General features: G+C 36.1%; 1 protein-coding gene across 16 annotated transcripts in view; it reads left to right on the top strand.

Moving 5' to 3' along the window:
• Positions 1-23,408, top strand: part of UTY (ubiquitously transcribed tetratricopeptide repeat containing, Y-linked) — a 229,739-nt gene that overhangs the window by 88,028 nt on the left and 118,303 nt on the right. For all 16 annotated transcript variants that reach the window (XM_030926240.1, XM_030926238.1, XM_030926243.1 and 13 more), the window contains exons 9-10: positions 19,700-19,793; positions 22,698-22,824. In XM_030926240.1, coding sequence (XP_030782100.1) covers positions 19,700-19,793; positions 22,698-22,824 — 221 coding nt within the window. The remainder of the gene's footprint in view (positions 1-19,699; positions 19,794-22,697; positions 22,825-23,408) is intronic.

The following is a 23,408-nucleotide window of genomic DNA, read 5'->3' as shown; positions in this document are numbered from 1 at the left end:
TAAGCTATTTTAAACATGAATGGAATGTTTACTTGATATATTGATTGATTGATTGATTGGTTGATTGATTGATTTTTGACAGAGTCTTGCTCTGTCACCCAGGTTGGAGGGCAGTGGTGCAATCTCACCTCACTGCAACCTCCTCCTCCCGTATGCAAGCAGTTACCCTGCCTCACCCTCCAGAGCAGCTGGGATTACAGGCGCATGAGATTACAGCACGTGCCACCGTGCCTGACTAAGTTTTGTATTTTTGTAGATACAAGGTTTTGCCGTGTTGGCCAGACTGGTCTCGAACTCCTAACCTCAAGTGATCTGCCCACCTTAGCCTCCCAAAGTGCTGGGATCACAGGATTAATAATCACCACTCCCAGCCTACATTGTTTCTTAAAGTAATTTATAAGTTAGAATTAGTTTTAGCACCAAAAGTTTTGGTACTAAGTTTTGGTACTTAAAGGCAGATTTTATTCACATAGACAAACACAAAAATTCTATGTAAAAGGTAAGCCAAATCCGGTTTTTATGTAAAAGAATATTGTATTAGGCATAGTCTTATTCTATGAATTTAAGTTCATATTATATTATAAGAAAATGTTTTGAATGGGATATAAATGAAATAGACACTCAGAAATTAATAATGTAGAAATTTTTAGAAAGTATGCCTTAATGTTCTTCCCCTGGTGAATAAAAGCAGACAGAACATTCAAAAGTTGCTTCAAGAAAAAGAAGTTGCATGTGTATACAAAGTACGAAAATGGCAGAGGTGAAATAATCATTGTTGGAGAAATTAAAATAGCTCACAAAAGTCTATTCTGGAGAGCTCTTTGTAAACAGAGGTTGAGACACAGAAGAACTGCCGGACTTAGTGGGTCACACCTGTAATCCCAGTGCTTTGAGAGGCTGAGGTCAGAGGATCCCTTGAGGCCAGGAGTATGAGACCAGCTTGGGTAACATGGCAAGACTGTCTACACGAAAGTCTAAAAAAATTTTTTTTTAGCTACATGCAGTGGCTCATTTCTGTAATCTCAGCACTTTCGAGGCTGAGGTGAGAGAATCTTTTGAGGTCAAAAGTTCAACACCAGACTGGGCAACATATCAAAAAGTACAAAAATTAGCCAGGTATAGTGGTACATACCTCTCCTAGATGTTCAGGATGCTGAAGCGGGCACATTGTTTGAGCCCGGGAGTTGGAGATTATAGTTAACTTTGATAGCTGCCCTGCTGTCTCGAAGACAGAACAAGAAACTGTATACTTAAAAAAAATTGTACAATATTCTAAGGCAGTATGTACTACAAATATATCTCTTCATGTAAACATTAATATTGGTTTATATCCACAAAGTGTAATAACTTGTTAGAATTGAGTCTTCTTTTCCAGGAATATTTTTCTATTTCTTCTTTGGTATCTTCATCAGTGTGTTTTTTTGTAGTTGTTATTTTCCTCATATAGATCTTGTACATGTTTGCTGGAATTATACCTACTTTTATTTTGGGAATGCTATGTAAAGAGTATTGTATTTTTAATACCAAATTCTGCTAGTTTATTGCAGATATTTAAGAAACAATTGGTGGGGCACAGTGGCTCATACCTGTAATCCTAATACTTTGGGAGGCCAAGGAGAGTATCACCCGAGGTCAGGAGTTGGATACAGGTTTGGCTAGCATGATGAAACCCCCATCTCTACTAAAAATAGAAAAAAATTAGGCAGGCCTGGTGGCACTTGCCTATAATCCCAACTACTTGGGAGGCTGAGGCTGGAGAATCACTTGAACCTGGGAGGCGGAGGTTGCTGTGAGCCAAGATTACACCATTCCACTCCAGCCTGCATAACACAAGTGAAACTCCATCTCAAATAAAGAAACAGTTGTCTTTCTTCGTATCACCCTCAGATCATGCGATTGTGAGTTAAAAATTTCAAGTTTTTTTTTTTTTTTTTGGTCACTTCCTTCAGATTGTCTACATACATTATCTTGTCCATGAAGAGAGTAGTTTTATTTCTTCCTTCCCAATCTGTAAACCTTTTATTTTTTAATTACTAATATTTTTTGAGATTTGGTCTCACTCTGTTGCCCAGGCTGGAGTATAGTGGTGTGCTCTGAGCTCACTGCAACCTCTGCCCCCTAGTCTCAAGCAATCCTCCCACCTCAGCCTCTAGAGTAGCTGGTAATACAGGCCTGCACCACCACACCTGCCTAATTTTTGTATTGTTAGTAGAGTCAGGGTTTCACCATGTTACCCAGGCTGGTCTTGAACTCCTAAGTTCAAGCCATCTGCCCACCTAAGCCTCCCATAGTGTTGGGATTACAGTGATCCCCATGGCCTGCCGTCATGTGATTTTTTTTTTTAAGCCCTTTGAGTTAATGGGTTACATTAACTGATTTTCAATTAAACTGTCTCTGCACATCTGGGATAAATCCCACTTGGTTGGATTGCAAAATAGGTTGTTGTATTTCATTTGCTAGTATTTTGCTGAGCATTTTCATGTCATATTTACAAGATATTTTGATTTGTAGTTTTTGCTTCTTGAAATGTCTTTCTGATTTTGGATTTAGGGTAGTACTGGCCATGTAAAATGAGTTAGCAAGTACTTTGTTTCTTTCTCTTTAAAGAGATTACAGAGAATTGTAGTTTTTTCCCCTAAATGTTGGTAGAATTCACCAGTGAGATGATGTAGGCCTACAGCCCTTCTTTTTTAGAAAATTATTTATTATTGCCTTGAATTTTTTTTACTAGATATGTACTTACTCAGATTATGTGAGTTTTGGTGAATCTGTTTCAAGAAGTTGGTTCACTTCCTCTACATTTTTTGGGCATTTTTTTATTGCATTCTTTTATTATCCTTTTTATTGTCCACAGCATCCATAGCTATATTTGCGCTTTCATTTCTGATGTGAGTTATTTGTGTCTTATTTCTTTTTTTGTTAACCTGAAAAGTAGGGGCTTACTAATGTATGGATCTTTTCACAGAACTAGTTTGGTTTCATTGACTTTTTATTGATTTCCTGTTTTCATTTTGATTGCATTCTGTTCTAATTTTTATTACTTAATATTTTAATATTTAATTTGCTCTTTCAGATTTTTTAAGGTGTGTGCATAAGTGATCGATTTTCGGTACCTTTTTTTTTTTGTTTTTTGAGACAGGTCTTGCTCTCTTGTCCAGGCTAGAGTGCAGTGGCACCATCTTGGTTCACTGCAAGCTCTACCTTCCGGTTCACGCCATTCTTCTGCATTGCCACCGAGGTGGCTGCGTCTACTGGTGCCCACCAGCGTGCCCAGCTAATTTTTTGTATTTTTAGTAGAGATGGGATTTCACCATTTTAGCCAGGATGGTTTCGATCTCCTGATCTCATGATCCGCCCACCTCAGCCTCCCAAAGTGCTGGGATTACAGGAGTGAGCCACCGCGCCCAGCCAGTATTTTTTTTTTTTTTTTTTTTTTTTTTTTTTGACACAGTCTCACTCTGTTGCCCAGGCTGTAGCGCAGTGGTGCAGTCTCAGTTCACTGCAACCTCCATCTCCCAGGCTGAAGGAATCGTCCTGCCTCAACCTTCCAAGTAACTGGGATTACAGGTGCCAGCCACCACACCTGCCTAATTTTTGCATTTTTAGTAGAGACAGGGTTTCGCCATGTTGGCCAGGCTGGTCTCAAACTCCTGACCTCAGGTGATCCTCCTGCCTTGGCCTCTCAAAGTGCTGGGATTGTAGGCATAAGCCACTGCACCCTGCCCAGTATGTTCTCTTTTTTGATACGTTCATTCAGTGCTTTTGCTCCGTCCCACAAACTTTTATAAGTTTTGTTTTCATTTTCATTTAATTCAAAATATTTTTTTTTTATTTTCTTGAGAACTCTTCTTACTAGTGCTGTAATAGGAGGGTACTATTTAATCTTGAACTGTTTTGGAGATTAACCAGTCCTTTTAGTTTTATTCAGTTTATACTGTCAATTCCTAAATTAAAATAGGAGTGTGCTATTTAATCTTGAACTATGTTAGAGATTAACCAGTCCGTTCAATTGTATTGACTTCTGGTTTAAGTCTGATTTGTAGATTCAAGCTGCCCTCCACCCATTGTATGATTTCTTATTCTTTGAAATTTGTTAAGGGTATATTTTATGTTACAGAATGTGTTGTGACTTTGCGAATATTTGATTTGAATTTAAGAAGAATGTGTATTCTCCTACTGCTGCAGGCTCCACTTCCAAAACCAAATATAGGTTGAAAATGCAGTGTTTGTGGGATGAAAACCCAGGAATACAGAGAGCTGACTCTTACATACCCTGGTTACACAGGGTAATTTGTGGAGCTTGAGTATGTGTGGATTTTGGTGTCCCATGATATTCATTCCATGAATATCAAGGGATGACTATATATTCAGTTGGTCGACAGTGTTGTTGATTTCCACTGTTTCTATGTTTTTATTGATTGCTTGCTGATTTTTCTATTTCTAATAAATATATGTTAAATTCTCCCCAGCTATTGAATTCATCAATGTTTCCTTGGTGTTCTGCCAGTGTTTGCCTTATTTATCCATTGTTAGGTGCATAAATGTTAAGGATTGTTGTCTTCTTGGAGAGTGGACCCCTTTGTTACTATGTAATGCTGCTCTTTATCCCAGAAAACGTTGCTTGGCTTGAAGTCTGCTGTGTTTCCAGGGTTTTTTTTTAAATTACGATTAGCATATATGTATATATACATATATATATATATATATAGATATATATAGATTTTTTTTTTTTTTTTTTTTTTTTTGAGGCGGAGTCTTGCTCTGTCTCCCAGGCTGGAGTGCAGTGGCGCTATCTCAGCTCACTGCAAGCTCCGCCTCCCAGGTTCACGTCATTCTCCTGCCTCAGCCTCCGGAGTAGCTGGGACTACAGGCGTCCGCTACCTCGCCCGGCTAGTTTTTGTGTGTGTGTTTTTAATAGAGACGGGGTTTCACCGTGTTAGCCAGGATGGTCTCGATCTCCTGACTTCATGATCCACCTGCCTCGGCCTCCCAAAGTGCTGGAATTACAGGCGTGAGCCACCGTCCCCGGCAGCATTTATTTTATCTTTTCATATAATTTACTTTTAATATTTTAAAAAATACTTTAGGTGGGTGTTTTAATTAGTAGGAAGAGAACACTCTAAAATAACAATAAATAATATAATAAATACATAAATCAGTAAGAGGTCATTTATTATCATTGCCAAGTATGTATACTGTTCTGCACTTCTAGGCAACTGGCAGTGCAATAAGTTTATTTACATCGACATCACCACAAACACAAGTGTTCCATGGCACTAAGACTTTAACATGGCTGTGATGCCACCTGGGGTAAGAATTTTTCAGATCCATTACAATCTTATGGGACCACTGTAATTTACACAATCTGTGATTTACTGAAAAAGTTGTTAGGTGTAATGTGAGTTTAATTTGATTAATATCTGCTTGTTTTGTTTGTTACCATTTCTTTCCATTTCTGTTTTTGTCTCTGACTTGTTTCTACCTTTTGTGGTTTTAATTGAGCATTCTATGATTCCATTTTCACTCCTGTCTTACTGTCACTTACTCTTTTTTTTCTCCCCTACCCAAAACAGAGTTTCACTTTTGTTGCCTAGGCTGGAGTACAATGGAGCGATCTCTGCTCACTGCAACCTCCCCGTCCCGGGTTCGGGCGATTCTCCTGAAATAATCAGCCTCCTGAATAGCTAGAATTACAGGCATGTGCCACCATGCCTGGCTAATTTTTGCATTTTTAGTAGAGACTGGGTTTCACCATGATCTCAAACTCCTGAGCTCAGGTGATCCACTCACTCCATCTCCCAAAGTGCTGCGATTACAGGCGTGAGCCACCATGCCCAGGCTGTCACTTACTCTTAATTGTGCACTAATAGAAGTCCACTATAAAACAGCACTATTTTTCTTTATCCCTTCACTGGTAGTGAGAGTACTTTAGAATAATAAGATAATCCTAATTCTGTTTCTCTCTCCCTATATCATTCTTGCTCTTCATTTCACTTACATTGTTTTAAATGAACTGATATTTGTTAGATCAACTAAGGATTTTTATAAGTGTTTAATATTGTCGCCACTTACCCCTTTTTTGATGGTCTTCTTTATGAATATTGAGTTTCTGACTATTGTCAATTTCCTTCTCTCTAATAATTTGTTTTACTATTTGTTACAGTGCAGGTGTATTGGCATCAACTGCTTTCCTTTTTAATTTTTCTGAGTGGGTCCTTTTGTGTTCTTCATTTTGGAAGAACAGTTTATCAGGGGATAAAGTCCCTGGTTGGTGGTTTATTTTATTTTGTTTTTTCCCTGTAAACACTAGAGACATTTCACTCCTCTTTTTACTTTCATGGTTTCTAAGGAGGAGACACAGGTAATACTTACCGTTGCTGTCTAATTTTTTTTTTCTTCTAGTTTCTTTCAGTATTTTTCTTTGTCTTGATTTTGTATAGTCTGAAAATGATATGCCTATGTGTAAACATGTGGGCATTTATTCTGCCCTGTGTTCCATGAGCTTCCACCATCTGTGGTTTTCTATCTGAGATTCATTAGTGGATATTCTCACTTTTGTTTCAAATATTTTATCTGTTTCTTTTTCTATAATTCCTGGTATAGGTAATTCACACTTTTTGTCATTCTCTCACTTTTTTTTTTTTTTCATTTTTCAGTTTAGGAAGTTTCTGTTGATAACCTCAAGCTGAGAGATTCTTTCCTCATTATTGTCTAGTTTACCAGTAAGTTTTCAAAGGTATTCTTCTTTTCTGTTACATTATTTTCTATGTCTAGCATTTCTCTTTGGTTCTTAGGAGTTCTCTCTCTTTCCTTTACCTGTTTCTGTTGTCTGCTTTATCAGTTAAATCTCTTTGGATCTTAATTACATTTATCTTACATTCGTAGTCTAATATTCGCAACATCCGTGTCATAATTGAGTTTGGTTCTGATGCTTGCTCTATCTCTTCCAACTGTGTTTTTTGTTGTTGTTGTTGTTGTTTTGCCTTTTTGGTTATTTTTTTCTTGATATCCATACCTGGTCACTAGATGTATATATATAAATATACACACACACATCCCCCTTATTAATGTTGTGGTAAGTGTGATGGGGAGTATAGGAGCGTTGTATTTAGGTCTGTGATTTAGGTTTCAGTCTTTAAGGAGTCTGTGCCTCTGAACTGTCAACTTCACAGTGCTTCTCAGATTTTTTTTCACAGGTTGGTACAGGACAGGAAAGCTAGACTGGCAGATTTTTTTCCCCTCATTATTCACTGTGAGAAACTGGAGGTAAAACTCAGAAACTGTGTGTGTGCCCCAGATAACTGGGTCCCTCTGGTGTTTGTATCTCTCACGTGTCCATGCTGAGCGCCTGTAATTTTGTCACTCACAGTTCCGATTTCCCTGAGACAGCACTATTTCCTTCTGAGGATAGTGCTCAGGGGTATTTGCTCTGGCCAGTCCTTATTCCCTGCATTGGTCTGTCATATTTCTCCAGTTTGGGCTGTTGGCTTGCACTGTGACCCGCACTTCTCTGATGAATCTAAAAAGAACTATTGATATTTCAGCTTGTTTGGATTTTTACTTTGCTAGGATGGAGTGACGACTTCCAGCTTCTTCAATGCCAAATTAGAAACCAGAAATCTTTATTTTTTGAATGGGCAATAATATGTTGCTTCTTTACATGTTCAGTATGTTTGTTTGACATTTTAAATACTTTAAGAGGTCAGTTCTAGAAGACAGTGTCTTCCTTCTCCTCAGAATTTGATTTTGTTTCTTACTGTAGTCCACATTTGGTTTTTAAATGACTGTTTAAATTATGTTTCCAGAGTCTGTATTTGCCAGGCAAGGTGTCAGAACCCCAGCACAGGGTTGACTCAGTGTAAAGTGGATTTACCAACAATATAGATTTGAAAAAGGAAAGTTTATTGGAAAAGAAGAATGCTGCAAAAGAGTGCATCTGGGTATCACATCAAGAGGACCATGGTGAATTTTCCTTAGGAGCATTTATGGACTTTAAGATGGGAACTTAGTGCCGACACCAGCTCAGTCAGGGATACCCTAACCCAGCGGCGCTAGAGGAATTAAAGACACACACACACAGAAATAAGAGTGTGGAGTGGGAAATCAGGGGTCTCACAGCCTTCAAAACTGACAGCCCCGAACAAAGATTTACCCACATACTTACTAACAGCATACCAGTCATTAGCATTGTTTCTATAGATATTAAATTAACTAAAACTATCCCTGAAGGGAAATGAGTGATGGGCCAAATTAATTGCAGCAGGAACACGCACTTAAGATACAGATCGCTCACGCTTTTGTTTGTGACTTAAGAATGCCTTTAAGCGGTTTCTACCCTGGGCGGGCCAGGTGTTCCTTGCCCTCATTCCCATAAACCCACAATCTTCCAGCTTGAGCATTAGGGCGATTATGGACGTATCACAGTGCTGCAGAGATTTTATTTATGGCCAGTTTATGGCCAGATTTTGGGGGGCTTGCTCCCAATGGTTTAGGATTATAAAATTAGTTTCAGCATGGCATTCCAGAGATGCGTAGAAATTTTTGTTACTTATAAAAGTTGAAAGAGGCCTGAAACCAGATGCTAACGTTAGATACTAAGGAAACTTAATTACATCTGAATTCCCAGATAAGGAGTTTTGCCTCCAGATGGCCTCTTTTGATAGTTACCAGGTGGTCTTTACTCCCTTCTAAAGTCCTCACATGAGGAATTCTTGCCTATTTGATGGTCACCAGGTATGTTCACTCTTGGTATTCTTTTTCATGTGTGATCTCTATTCCTTTAGCTTGTATTTAGCTAACATTATATATAGATTTCTTTGCACACCAGGAGTAAAATATAATAAGTGAAAAAGAGAGAGTGAAAAGAATGGAAAAGAAAAGAAACCTCTGAAACATTTTCCCCTTTATAAATTGTCTTTTTGGTGTGGAACAACTCCAATACATAAGTAAGCTTACAAATCTTAGCTTTCCTCCTTGTCCTGAGTAATCACATAGAAGTGAAATCAGGTAAAGGTGAATTCTTACGGTTTTCATCAAGCAAGCATGAATCTTTTTCTGGACATGAGTGTGGTATCCCAGTAGACACTGGCACTTTTGAATGTCCTAATTTCCCAAAGAATCTTTCTCCCCAGCTTTTCCTGTCAGGCTCTGCTCTTGGTGCTATATTTTATGACTACTATAAATCCTTAATGTTTTTGGATAGGGTTTGCTTGTTTTTTTTTTTTGTTTTTTGTTTGTTTGTTTTTTGTTTTTAATGTTTTGTGGAGGAATGAGTCCTTGGAGTTGTCTACTCTACCATTTTCTCTGGTATTAGTCCATTACTGCATTGTCAGTGCTTTTTTTTTTTTTTTTTTTGATGGAGTCTTGTTCTGTCACCCAGGCTCTAGAGTAGTGGCGTAATCTTGGCTCACTGCAAACTCCGCCTCCTGGATTCAAGTGATTCTCTCGCCTCAGCCTCTCAAATAACTGGGATTACAGGCACCTGCCACCATACCCAGCTAATTTTTGTATTTTTAGTATAGATAGGGTTTCACTATGTTGGCCAGGCTGGTTTTGAACCCCTGACCTCAGGTGATCCTCCTGCCTCGGCCTCCCAAAGTGCTGGGGATTACAAGCGTGAGCCACCACGCCCACCCACATTTTTGTCTTTAAAAATTATTATTAATATTAAGTCCGGGTGTGGTGGGGCCCCATGGCTCATGCTTGTAATCCCAGCAATTTGGGAGCACAAGATGGGCAGATTACTTGAGGCCAGGAGTTGAAGATTAGCCCGGCCAACATCACCAAACACCCTCCCTGTCTCTACAAAAAATACAAAAAATTAACTGGGCCTGCTGGCACACACCTGTAGTCCCAGCTGCTTGGGAGGCTGAGCCATGAGACTTGCTTGAAAAAAAAAAAAATTTTTTTTTTTCTTGAGACACAGTCTGCTCTGTTTCCCAGGCTGAAGTGCAATGGTGTGATCTCGATCTCGGCTCACTGCCACCTCCACCTCCAAGGTTCAAGTGATTCTCCTGACTTAGCCTCCTCAGCAGCTGGGACTACAGGCGTGTGACACCACACCTAGCTAACTTGTACTCTTAATAGAGACAGGGTTTAGTCATGTTGGCCAGGCTGATCTCAAACTCCTGACCTCAAGTGATGCATCTGCCATGGCATTTCAAAGTGCTGGGATTATAGGCATGAGCCACCGCACTTGCCCAAAAATTATTACAATATTATTTTCCATTTTTCTGTTCTCATACTCTCAGTCTGTGTTAAATTTGAAACTCATTGTTTGTAAATGGCATATAGTGAGTTTTGTTTTATTTTTTTTAAACCCATGGTTGTCTTTACATACTGCATCGAGGAATTTATTGACCTGTTTGGGATTATGTGATTTATTTTTTAAAATTTCATACTGAAATATCAGTTGGATGTTTGAAAATATCTATATAATTTTCTTTAATTTTTCTAGTTATTTACAGTATGCACATGTGACTTCTAGTGTCCACATTTTGCTACTTCAGTTGAAATGTGGACATCCCTTATAGCCATTTCCTTGCCTTTTTACCTTCCCCACTTTAAAAATAATTTTATGTTATATCAGATACTTTTTAAAAAAATAGCCAAGCATAGTTTTATAAACTTATATGTTGAAATCTTATTTTGAGTACACATGTGTCCGCTCTTTTTTTTTTTTTCTTTCAGATTCTCTAAGGTTCCTTTTATCATTTCTTTTTGAAGAACTCTGATTTTCACCATACTTTTTGTGGTAGGTTGGCTACCAACAAATTTCTTTATCTGAGAATGTATTTATTTTTCTTTGTTCCTGACATATATTTTTACCAGATATAATTTATGTTGAAAAATCTTTTCTTCCAACAGTTGACTAATACGTGATTTCCTCTCTTGTTTGTGGTTTCAGGTGGGAAATTCATATTTGCCATGGATATTTTTGGATTTATCCCATGGAGCTTTGGTCAGCCTCTTTTTTTTTTTTTTTTTTTTTGAGATGGAGTCACCTTCTGTCACCAGGCTGGAGTACAGTGGCTCAATCTTGGCTCACTGCAACCTCCATCTCCTTGGTTCTAGCAGTTCTGCTGCCTTAGCCTCGTGAGTAGCTGAGATTACAGGCGCCCGCCACCACGCCTGGCTGATTTTTGTATTTTTAGCAGAGACAGGGTTTCACCATCTTGGCCAGCTGGTCTCAAACTCCTGACCTCATGTGATCCACCCACCTCAGCCTCCCAAGGTGCTGGGATTACTGGCGTAAGCCACCACATCCAGCCTGCTTGGCCTTTTGAATAGGTTTATGTCTTTTGTCAATTTGTGACATTTAGCCATAATTTTGCCATTTACTCTTTTTGTCACATGTGCTTCATATTCATGAATGCTTATGTTGTAAATGCTTGACATTTCATTATTGGTCCATAGGTCCTCATTTTATGTATATATTTGATCTGATTTTTTTGTTGTTGTGCAAATGTAAATTCTGTTGCCAAGTCCTCAAGTTCATTGTAACAGATTATGTTCTCTTCATTTCTCCTGTGCTAGTGAGCTGTTCATTGAGTTTTGTTGTAGCATTTTTAAATTTTGTAATTCAATTTTTTATGTTTTAAACTTGTATTTCTTTACTGAGATCTTTATTGTTTTCATTTGTTTCAAGGGAATTTGAAGTGATTATTGAAGCATGTTTGTGATGTAGATTCTGCCTTTACTCTTCCAGACTGTGGTTCTAAAGAAAAAAAAAATTCCTTTGTAAGATACTGGTGGTTCTATGTTATTCTGTTTGTTTATTTAGTATTCCTTCAGGTTCTCACTCTAATGGTGCTGTTTCACTGGAAGAGGATGCTTTCCACAGCCAGGCTGACTGGTGCCTCTTTGTGTGGGGGAAGGTAGTCTCAGCATTATGCGGATGAAAGGGCACTCAGAAAAGGACTTTTGAATATGCCATTTATTAAAAGGGATCCACTAGATTACATCACTTTTTTGGGTGCTCTGCTCTTTCGTATTTTCAGTGATGGGAATGAGCCTGGTCAGGTTGTTCTTTTAGGTGGGACATGCTAATACTATTATTACATTGGTCTAGACCCAGAGTGCCTAGCTAGTTTACACTTCTAATTCTGGTTTTCTAAATTTTCTTTTGATTGTGTCTCAGTTGACTTCCAGGGCTTGTCTAGTCAACTGATTTTGACAGTGTTCTCTGTGATACAGTGGTGGTAGGATTGTGCTTCAAACAAATGGTAATGAACAGTTGGACATTTATGCAGAAAAAAATGTGGATCTCTACCTCACACTGTACACAAAATGGAATTCAAAATAGATCACAAGGGTACAAATATGTAAGAACTTGTCTTTATTGTTAGTTTTGAGATATAACACTTTGTACTATCTTTGCAAAAAAAATGCTTATATTTGATAATTAGCATTAAAATCTTTTGATCTCAGGAACATACTATTAAAAGATTGAAAAGATGAGCCATAGAGTGGGAGAAAATATGTAAAACTCACATATTAAATTAAGGGCTTTATAGAATGATACAAGAAACTTGTAAAACCTAATAGTAGTAATAATAAGAAAATATTTAAAATGTTGAGAATATGTGAAGAGAGACACATTGAAGAAGATACTCAGATTGCACGTAAACATGAAAAGATGTTAGTAGGTAAATTCATATTAAAACAAAAAAAGTATTATTAGTGTACAACTGTTAGAAAGTCTAAAATTTTAAGAGCCTAACAATATTATATCTGGCAAGTTACATAGTAGCATAAATTAATAATCCATTGCTTTTGGTAACGCAAATTGAAACAGCCATTTTGAAAGACAGTTTATTGTAATACTGAATACAGACTTTACATATTACTCAAGTCCTTCTGCACATTTTCCGAACTGACTTGAAAGTCTTATTTTCTAACAAAAATCTGCGTATGAATGTTTATAATAATTTCATTCCTAACTGCTGCATAATGGAAACTACCAAGATACATTTCACTAGGTGAGTGTGTAAAACTGTGCTAATACATACTGTTTAATATTGCTAAATATTGCAAAGGAATGAACTATGAATTCATGTACCAACAAAGATGAATCTTAAATACATGTTGTTAAATCAAAAAAGCCATTACAAAAAGACTCTGTACTTTGTTACTCTATTTATTTGGCATTTTGTGAAAACTGTAAGTATAATAATGAGATCAGATGTTTTCAGGGAGTTTAGAGAGGGGCAATAATTAGATGAAGCCCCCAGGTTATGTTAGAATCATCAAATCATTTTGCATGCTGCTGTGTTGTTAGATATATGACATTATCTTGGATACATTAGGTTACTTATTTAAGGCAAGCATCTAACTTTAGAGCCTAAAGAATGAACCTTAAATGTATATAAAATTTTAAAAAAATTGTGAGGTCAGGAAGTTCCAGAAAGGAACATAGACTATATCCAAATAAATATTGTCATAAATGTATCACATGATCTCTTTGAAGAGGGTAATGGGAGAAATCTGCTGATCTTTGGAAATGAAACTACATTTAAACAAAATAAAACAGTCTTGTGCCTAAGAATTGTGCTGTTAGTGGGAAAGGTGTTTGTTATGGACATGAATTTTAGAAATTCAAAAACTATAACATACTGGGATTCTACAAATAAATAAGACAATGAAATAAATAGAAAATAATAGAAAAATAGAAGAGGAGAAAAAGAAATGAGAAGATGAAATAGGAAAATAAGAAATTCTGGAAATAAGAAAACAAATGGTATTCTTGGAAGCAGTTTATTCCATGTTGAGGTAGGAGTCTACAAATAGGCCACTGGGGGATACTAGAATGAACTATGGGAAATGGATTATATCTGGTGATATCAGTATGAACTCACGTTTGGATTAAGGTATTTTTATATCAATAACTTATATGTAAATACACCTATAGATATGTGTCTATATGGAAATTAACTGTCATGTATATGTATAAATCTATATATATCCTTGTTCTGTCAGCCAAGATGAACTGAAGCAGTGATGAACAATATCAGCAAGCACACCTACTGCTCTGTTACTAGTACTGTTCTCTAGTAAAAGGAACTAGTGCTCCTTGGAGAAATCACTGATTCTAGGACTGGTGCATAAGATGAGTCTTAAGTGCTATTAACTCAAGAATTGCCTGGGGATGTGGAGTGGAGGCACCATGTTGTTTGGATGAAGATTTTTTTTAAATGTTTATAGTTATTCTTCTTTATTTTAATATTTTCAGTGGATGTATTTTTGTGGCTTAAAATAAATATAAAAAGCTAAAACAAAAGTCTTACCGTTTCCTCTGTCATTATAGTTCCCAAACTGCTTTGCTAAGGACAACACTTTTATGTACTAATTTCTCTAAAAATTTTCAGAATTTAGGGTATGAGTATATAAGAACGTATTTTGTTTTGTTTTGTTTTGTTTTAAAGACTGAGTGAAATAAGCTAGGCTGGGCGCAGTAACTCACACCTGTAATCCCAGCACTTTGGGAGGCTGAGGCGGGCAGATCATGAAGTCAAGAGATCAAGACCATCGTGGCCAACATGGTGAAACCCCATCTGTACTAAAAATACAAAAATTAGCTGGGTGTAGTGGCATGAGCCTTTAATCCTAGCTACCCAGGAGGCTGAGAATCTCTTAAACCCAGGATGCAGAGGTTGCAGTGAGCTGAGATTGCACCACTGCACTCCAGCCTGGGTGACAGAGCTTTAAAAAAAAAAAAAAAAAAAAAAAAAAGCCAGGCAGAAAAGGATAAATGCTATGATCTACCTGTATGAGATATCCAGAATAGACCAATTTAAAGATCTAAAGTTAAGGTTACCAGAGGATGCAGTCAGAAAAGAATAGGGAGTTAATAAAGTGACAGATTTTGTATTGTGAGTGGTGAAAAGGCTTTGGAAATAGTGATGATGGTTACACAACACTGGGAATGTACTTAAATGGTACACTTAAAAATAATATGCTTTCAGTGGCTGAAGCAAGAGGATTGCTTGAGGCCAAGAGTTTGAGACCAGCCTGGGCTCATATCTATATGTAGGTTTATATATAAACATTTTCGTAAGGCAACATACTATACTGACTGTTTCTTTTTTGTTTGTTGGTTTGTTTTATAACAGTGAAATAAACATTCCCTGACGTTTACTATTTTTTTCTTCTTTTATCTTTAAGACTTGTAGGCATGTGCCACCATGTGTATCTAGTTTTTAGAATTTTTTTGTAAAGATGGGGTCTTGTTATGTGGCATATACAGGTCTCAAACTCCTAGCCTAAAGAAACCCTCTTGCCTCAGACTCCTAAGCCATATTTTACGTGCTTTTAAGTGTGCCATTTGATAGCATTAAGTTCATTCACAGTATTGTGTAACCATTGCCACTGTTTGTTTCCATAACTTTTTTATCATTCATAATGCAAAAGCCATACTTACTAAGTCCTCATTTTCTTCTGACTTCTGCCTGTGGTATCCTTTGCTTTCTGTCTTTGAATTGGTCTCTGTCAGGATACATCACGCAAGTGGATCATGTAGTATTTATCTTTTTGTGTCTTGCTTATTTTACTTAACTTTGAATCTTCAGGGTTCATTCACATTTTCAGAACTTCATTATTTTTTGAACCTGAACAATATTTTGTTATACTCATTCATATCTATATTTTTACTTTTCCATTCATCTGTAGATGAATAGCTGGGTTGTTTCCGTATTTTGGCAGTTGTGAATAATACCACTATACACAGCAGTGTACAAGTATTTACTTGAGTCTTTGTTTTCATTTGGGTATGTATCTAGTGGAATTGCTGAGAAATATAATTTTGTTTAGTATTTTAAGGAACCACCAAGCTGTTTTGCACAGTAGTTGTACCATTCTTAGTGGCAATACACAAAGGTTCAAATTTCTCCATGTCCTTAATCCTAGTGGTTGTGAAGTGGTATTTCATTATTGTTTGATTTAGAGTACCCTTAGTAACTAATTTTTTTTTTTTTTTTTTTTTTTTTTTTTGAGACAGAGTCTCACTCTGTCACCCACGCTGCAGTGTAGTGGCCGGATCCTGGCTCACTGCAAGCTCCGCCTCCCGGGTTCACGCCATTCTCCTGCCTCAGCCTCCCGAGTAGCTGGGACTACAGGCGCCCGCCACCTCACCCGGCTAGTTTTTTGTATTTTTTAGTAAAGACGGGGTTTCACCATGTTAGCCAGGATGGTCTCAATCTCCTGACCTTGTGATCCGCCCATCTCGGCCTCCCAAAGTGCTGGGATTACAGGCTTGAGCCACCGCGCCCCGCCGTAACTAATGGTTTTGAGCATTCTTTCATATGCTTATTGGCCACATGTATAGCTTCTTGGAGAAATGTCTGTTCAAATCCTTTGCCCTTTTGTGAGGCATTTGGTTGTCAAATTGTAAGAGTTCTTCATATATACTGAACGTTAATCCCATTGCCAGATACATGATTTGCATATATTTTCTCCGACTTTGTGGTTTTCACTATTTTAATAGTGTCCTTTGATGCACAGAAGTTTTAATTTTGGAGAAGTCTAGTTTCTCTTTGTTACCTATGCTTTTAGTGTCATGTTTAAGAAATCACTGTGAAATCCAGCATGTGAAGACATCATGCAATTTTTTTTAAGAGTTGTATGATTAAAGTCTTACATTTAGGGCCTTGATTCATTTTCCGTTAATTTTTTATATGTAGTATAAAATAAGGACCCATTTTCATTATTTTCAATGTGGATATTGAATTTGTTTAAAACATTATTTTCCATTGACATGTTTTGGCACCTCTGGTGAAAATCAGTTTACCACCTGTGTGGGCATTTTATTTCTGGGCTCTCTTTTATTGTTATGCCAATACCGTATTGTTTCATTTACTATCATTTTTTAGTCAGTATGGACTTTGAATGTGCAAATTCTTCACTTTATTTTTTCAACAGTTACTTGGCTGTTTTTGGCCCTTTGCAATATGAATTTTAGGATGAGTTTTTCAGTTCCTGCAAATCAGTATGCAGTTTTCATAGAGAGTGTTTTACATCCATGAACTGCTTTAGAAAGTGCTGTCATTGCAAAAGTATCAAGAATTTCAGTTCATGAATGCAGAATGTCTCCTGTTTGTGTCTTTAATTTCATTTGGCATTGTTTTGTAGTTTTCAATATACAGATATTTTGCCTTTGATACATTTATTCCTTCAGAAAAAAATTTCTTTTTAATCCTGTTAATAGAATTGTTTTATTAATTTTCTTTTCAAATTATTAGTTACTATTGCTAGTGTACAGTAATCCTTCTCACGCCCTATCACCCCACAAATTCTCCATCAACGTACTTGGGGGGGACACATTTCAAGACTTTTCCTTGGGTTACCTGAAAACTCAAATAGTACTGGACATTATGAATCATGGTTTTCAAGCTGGTAATCAAGATAGCTACTAAGAGACTTAACAGCATGTACAGGGTGGGTACATACATGTAATGCAGGTACACTGGAAAAAGTGATGAGTTACGTTCCCAGTGGCATGAATGTTGTAAGATATCATAATGCTACCAAGAACAGCACACGGTTTAAAATTTATAAATTGTTCTATTTTTGGATTTTTTTTATTATTATTTACTGTTTTTGGACTTCATTTGCATGTGGGTAACTGAAACCATGGAAAGTGAAACGGCAGATAAGGAAGGATGAAAGTACAACTAATTTTTAAATGCTGATTTTGAATCTGGCAACTTTGCTTTGTGTTTGTGGTTTTTGTATATGCTTAAAAATTTTTTATACAGATCATGTCATCTCAGGAAAATGAGCTTATTTGCTTTTCTGACTTGGATGTGTTTTATTTCTTGTCTAATTGCTTAGCTAGAACTTTCATTACTAAGTTGAGTAGAAATGTGATTTTGGTTTCCTTTGTAGTTCTTGATATTAGGGGAAAAGCTGTCAGTCTTTCACTGACATGTTTGGAGGGGTTTTCACATATGGCCTTCCTTGCATTGAAGAATCTCCCTTCCATTTATAATTTTCAAGGTTTGGTTTTTGTATTGTTTTGTTTTGGAGACAGGCTTTCACTCTGTTGCTCGGCTGAAATGCAGTAACTTAACCTTGGTTCCCTGCAGCCTCCATCTCCCAGTTTCAAGCACTTCTCCTTCCTAACCCTCCTGAGTAGCTGAGATTACAGGATTATAGGTGTGCGACACTATGCCTGGCAAATTTTTATACTTTTAGTAGAGGTGGGGTTTCAACATGTTGGTCAGACTGGTCTTGAACTCCTGGGCTCAAGAGATCCACCCACCTCGACTTTGAAAAGTGCTGGGATGACAGCCATATGCCACCTCGCCAAGCCAATTTTTTTTTTTTTTAAATCGTGAAAAAGTGATGTATGTTGTCATGCACCTGCCCCCTCTCCTTTTTTGCACTGAGATGGTTAGCCATTTTTAATTGTAATTTTTTGCCGTTAAAATATTTTGAATGTTTCACTTTATATTTTCTTTCCCTCTGATACTCTCCAGTGGTCTATAGTGCCTTATTTGAAAATAAGTGTTTTTTATTAATTTAAGTGCTTATAAATTTTACTTCATTTTTCATTACTTGTGACTTGCTTTCACCTGTTTTTGGTCAGTTTTGCTATATTTGCATCTGTGTGTGAAGGAGGGAGAAAGAGAAAAATAGTATTGTTTACCTCTCCACTTCTTTCTCTGTTTTGGTAACATTTATTTTCAGTCCCAGTTTACACAGCATTGAATAAGTTACATTGCTCTGGTAATTTGTTACAGTCATTAGTAACTCTTGAAATGGCACTCTATCGTTTTGTTATTTTATTTTTAAAATGTTAAAGCTAGGCAGTTGAGATTATAAATACAAGTCACTTTCTTACTGCCTTGTTTAGCATGGTTTTGCTAAGTATATCTCAGATTCAATATTGGTTTTATTTTAATTTGTAGGAGTTGAGTGTAACTTTATAACTATAACAATAATAGGTTTTAGTTGTACAAGTATTTTATGAGGTAGAGCTGTGCAAATGGTTTTACTTAGAAAATTGCTTATAACTTTAAATATTACAAACATCGTTACTATATATCTATGGAAAATGTAATGTCTTTAAAATTATAAATATTTCTAAAGACTATTTTCTCAGTGTATTTTAAATTTTGAATTTAAATTTTAAACACTTCTTGATTCTGTACTTTTTGCTAAGTGCAGAAGTTTGTAAAGAATAGTGGTACTTGATGTATTAACAAATTACTCTTCTCTTTGAAAGTATTTCTAGGCTAATATTGCGTTGTCTGGTAGAATACTTCTGTAACTTCATGAAAGTTAAATAATGTTAGAGGTTGCTTGCAATTTTTTTTGTAGCATTTGAGATGGACTTTTTTAAAAATGTAATATTTTGGTTATGCCGTCTTATATTTAATGTTATCTTTTTGCTGTGATCTGAAACATGGCTGGCCTGGGCAAAATAAATATTAAGTTAAAATATTAGCACTTTTTACTTTCTGTTACTTTTTTATGGTACTAGAAACTTCTTAAACATTATTAATATGTAAATATTCATGTGCTAGCTATTTTAATAATACTGTAATATTTATTTTTATTATAATTTTTAATATTCATTATTATATAGATTTATTAAGTTACTTATAAGTTAAGAATGGCCATGTATATATTGCTAAAATCAAGAGTATTTTTATTTTAATATTTATTTTTCTCTAAATATTCTTTTTCCTTTGCTCTTTAGAGGAAGTATCATTCTGCAAAGGAAGCATATGAACAACTTTTACAGACAGAAAACCTTCCTGCACAAGTAAAAGCAACTGTATTGCAACAGTTAGGTACATGAAAACTTAACTTTTGTTATACATTACATTAATTTGAAGAGATTTTCCTTTTGAGGTTCAGTTTTTTTCCCTCTGCTCAGACATTTGTTTTCATTTAGAAGTCAGTGGTTTAAGACTAAATGTGACATTTAATTATTATGTATTAATTTGAGGTAAAATTTTAAATAAATAATTCTATTACAGTAGTTCCCTGTTATACCAAGTTATATGTTCCATGATACTCTGGAAGCTGCAGATAGTTCCAAATCCTATATTTTACTATGTTTTTCTAATCTTGTAGCTAAGATGACTACTAAGTGACTACTGAATGAGTAGCATAGACAGTGTGGATACACTGGACAGAGAGTAGTAGAAGAAGATGTAGTAGTATGAGTTTTCATCATGCTATCCAGAGTGGCATGCAATTTAAAACTTATGAGTATTTTATTTCTGAGATTTTGCCATTAAATATTTTTTGGCACTGGGAGACTGAAACCACAGCTGGTAATGGGGGACTGCTGTATGAATATTTTCTTCTATAAGTGTATTTTCATTATTGAAAAACCTAGTATCAAGCACACTCCTTCTCACCATCTATATAAAGATTTTGCTTAATGCTGGCCAGGTGCCTGTAATCCCAGCACTGTGGGGGTCCTGTGTAGGCAGATCACTTAAGATCAGGAGTTTGAGACCAACCTGACCAACATGGTGAAACTCCTTCTCTACTGAAAATACAAAAAGTAGCCAGGCATGGTGGCGTGCATCTGTAATCCCAGCTACTTGCCGGGCTGAGGCAGAAGAATAACCTAAACCCACGAGGCAGAGGCTGCAGTGAGCCAAGATTGAGCCACTGCACTCCAGCCTGGGCAACAGACCGAAACTGTCTCAAAGCAAAACAAAACAAAATACAAGGCCGGGCGCAGTGGCTCACGCCTGTAATCCCAGCACTTCGGGAGACCAAGCTGGCATATCGCGAGGTTAGGAGATGGAGACTATCCTGGCTAACACGGTGAAACCCCATCTCTACTAAACAAATACGAAAAATTAGCCGAACGTGGTTGCGGGCACCTGTAGTCCCAGCTGCCAGGGGAGGCTGAGGCAGGAGAATGCCGTGAACCTGGGAGGGGGAGCTTGCCGTGAGCGGAGATCTTGCCACTGCACTGCAGCGTGGGCGACACAGAGCGAGGCTCAGTCCCCCCCAAAAAAAAGAGATAGTGCTTGGTGCAGCTAGTAGTGGATTCTGGACATTATCCGTTACTGCTTGACCACAGGTTGAGTTTTTAGTTTTTCTGTGTGCTTAGCACTTTATGAAGTAAATTAAATCAAGATTATCACACAGCTAGTAAGCGGATACTAAGCTTGCTTTGTAGTTGTATTGATATATGATCAATGGGAATATTTCATCTAAAATTATATGTATAACATCTTACTGGATTTTCTTTTCAAAAATCTGTTACATTCTTAAATTGAAGATAAGGTAATCTAGTGTTTGAAAGTAATATAAGATAATATGTTATCATTTAGAATATAGCAAGCCCCCTCCCCAGTAATTAATTTCGTTGCTTATCTATCTTGATTATATTTGCTATTTGGGTTAATATTTGTTGGTAGTCCTTCAGTACAGTAATTTTTTTTTTTTTTTTTGGTCTAAGCAAATAAAATCCTAATTTTTATTCAAATTGGTTGTAATATATATTTTTTTATAATGTCACTATTTTTTCCACAGTTTCAAAAGCAGTTAAGCAGAGTTTTGTTTAGATGCTTTTGCAAAGCTAATTTTATACACTTGAATTAAGTCACAGCTGATAGACTGTTTTTAATTTGACTTGAGCATTTAGCATATATTACCTATTAGTTATCAATTGTTTATGTAGCTGTAGTTCATAATCTATTTATTAAACAAAAATCTCTGGTACACACTCTGTACCACTCTTATGGCTCTTTGCTACTTTCCATTTTGCTTTTTCCATATAGCCTGGAAGTTTTGTTGTGATTGTTTATCTAATGCTGTGACATTTATAATATTATTACTGTAAATAAACAATGTCAGTAATGTATGAGGCCTTTTGTAAGTTGTTTAAAGTGTAATTAAATTAATTATATATTATTTTGAGATGTTATGAAGGTTTATGTTTTAGGTAAAAGTTGAACACAGCTATTAAAAAGAATATAAATGGGCCAGGTGTGGTGGTTCATGCCTGTAATCCCAGTACGTTGTTGGGAGGCTGAGGTGGTCAGATCATTTGAGGCCAGGAGTTTATGACCAGCCTACCCAACATGGTGAAATGCTCTCTCTACTAAAAATACAAAAATTAGTCAGGCATAGTGTCCCATGCCTGTAATGCTGACTACTTGAGGGGCTGAGGCAGAAAAATCTCTTCAACCTGGGATGCAGAGATACCAGTGAGCCAAGGTTGTGCCACTGCACTCTATCCTGGGTGACAGAGCAAGACTCCATCTCAACAACAGCAGAAAGAATGTAAATGGATTATCTTTGATTACATAAGCATTTTTTTATTCTTTGGATGTAAGCATGGGGTTGAAAGTTGTTTTTAAAATTCTCTCACTGCATGGCAACCTTTAAAGGATAGTAAATTTATCAATTTTATAATTTATAACTTGCATTTTTTTCAAATTAAATTTACAAAAGAGAATTTGATTTGTCATCTCTATGTCAAGCCAGTTCCTAAAATCATTTAGTTTTCTGTGTATGCTTTAAGATCCCTTTTTAGCTTTGATTGTATCTTTTTTTGTGAAATAAACTTCTCTACACTTTATTTGTTAGTTTTAAATTTTGGAAAAATGTCGTCTGTGTTAAATGAATAAATTACTGAGAAAGTTATTTGCTGTTTCTCCCATGATTTTCTTGAAACTGAAGAACTAGAATGATGGGTAAATGCTTATACCTTTTAATTATAGGTTGGATGCATCATAATATGGATATAGTAGGAGACAAAGCCTCAAAGGAAAGCTATGCTATTCAGTATCTCCAAAAGTCACTGGAGGCAGATCCTAATTCTGGCCAATCTTGGTATTTTCTTGGAAGGTGAGATAGATACTTGTGCTATCTAGAGTTTATTTGTAATGTAAAATCATTTGTAGATTTTGTAAAATGTAATCTGGAAAGTGACATTTTAAAAATAAATTCCCAATTAGTCTTTCAGTTGTCTGTGTAGCTGTAGTTATTAATCTAATTATTAAATAAAATCTGTGGTACCCACTCTGTACCACTCCTACAGCTCTTTGAACCTACGTTTTATTTTGCATTTTCAGTATTACTTTGAAGTTTTGTTGTGGTTATTTACTGCTGTTATAATCATAATTTAATTAAAATTAAAATATAATTACGTTTTTATTAAAATATAACTAATATTTAAAAATCATTAAAATATCCCCCTAATTAAAATAATTATATTTTCTATTTTACATTAAAATATAATTGTATTGTATGCTTATAAAAATATAATTTATTGGATATAATATTTTATGTGAAACTATATTTTATTTTCATTTTAGAGAAAAGGAAAATTGAAAGTTCCTAGGAGATAAAAAATAGATAGCTTTAAATTTTGTTGCTCTTATTGAGGTACTCTTCTTGTACTTAGTAGATTTTGTTTTCATATTTGTATT

This window comes from Rhinopithecus roxellana, chromosome 22, assembly GCF_007565055.1.
Source record: "Rhinopithecus roxellana isolate Shanxi Qingling chromosome 22, ASM756505v1, whole genome shotgun sequence".
Classification (NCBI taxonomy): Eukaryota; Metazoa; Chordata; class Mammalia; order Primates; family Cercopithecidae; genus Rhinopithecus; species Rhinopithecus roxellana.
Note: the sequence above shows the minus strand (reverse complement) of the source record. Positions and strands in the feature narration are given on the sequence as shown.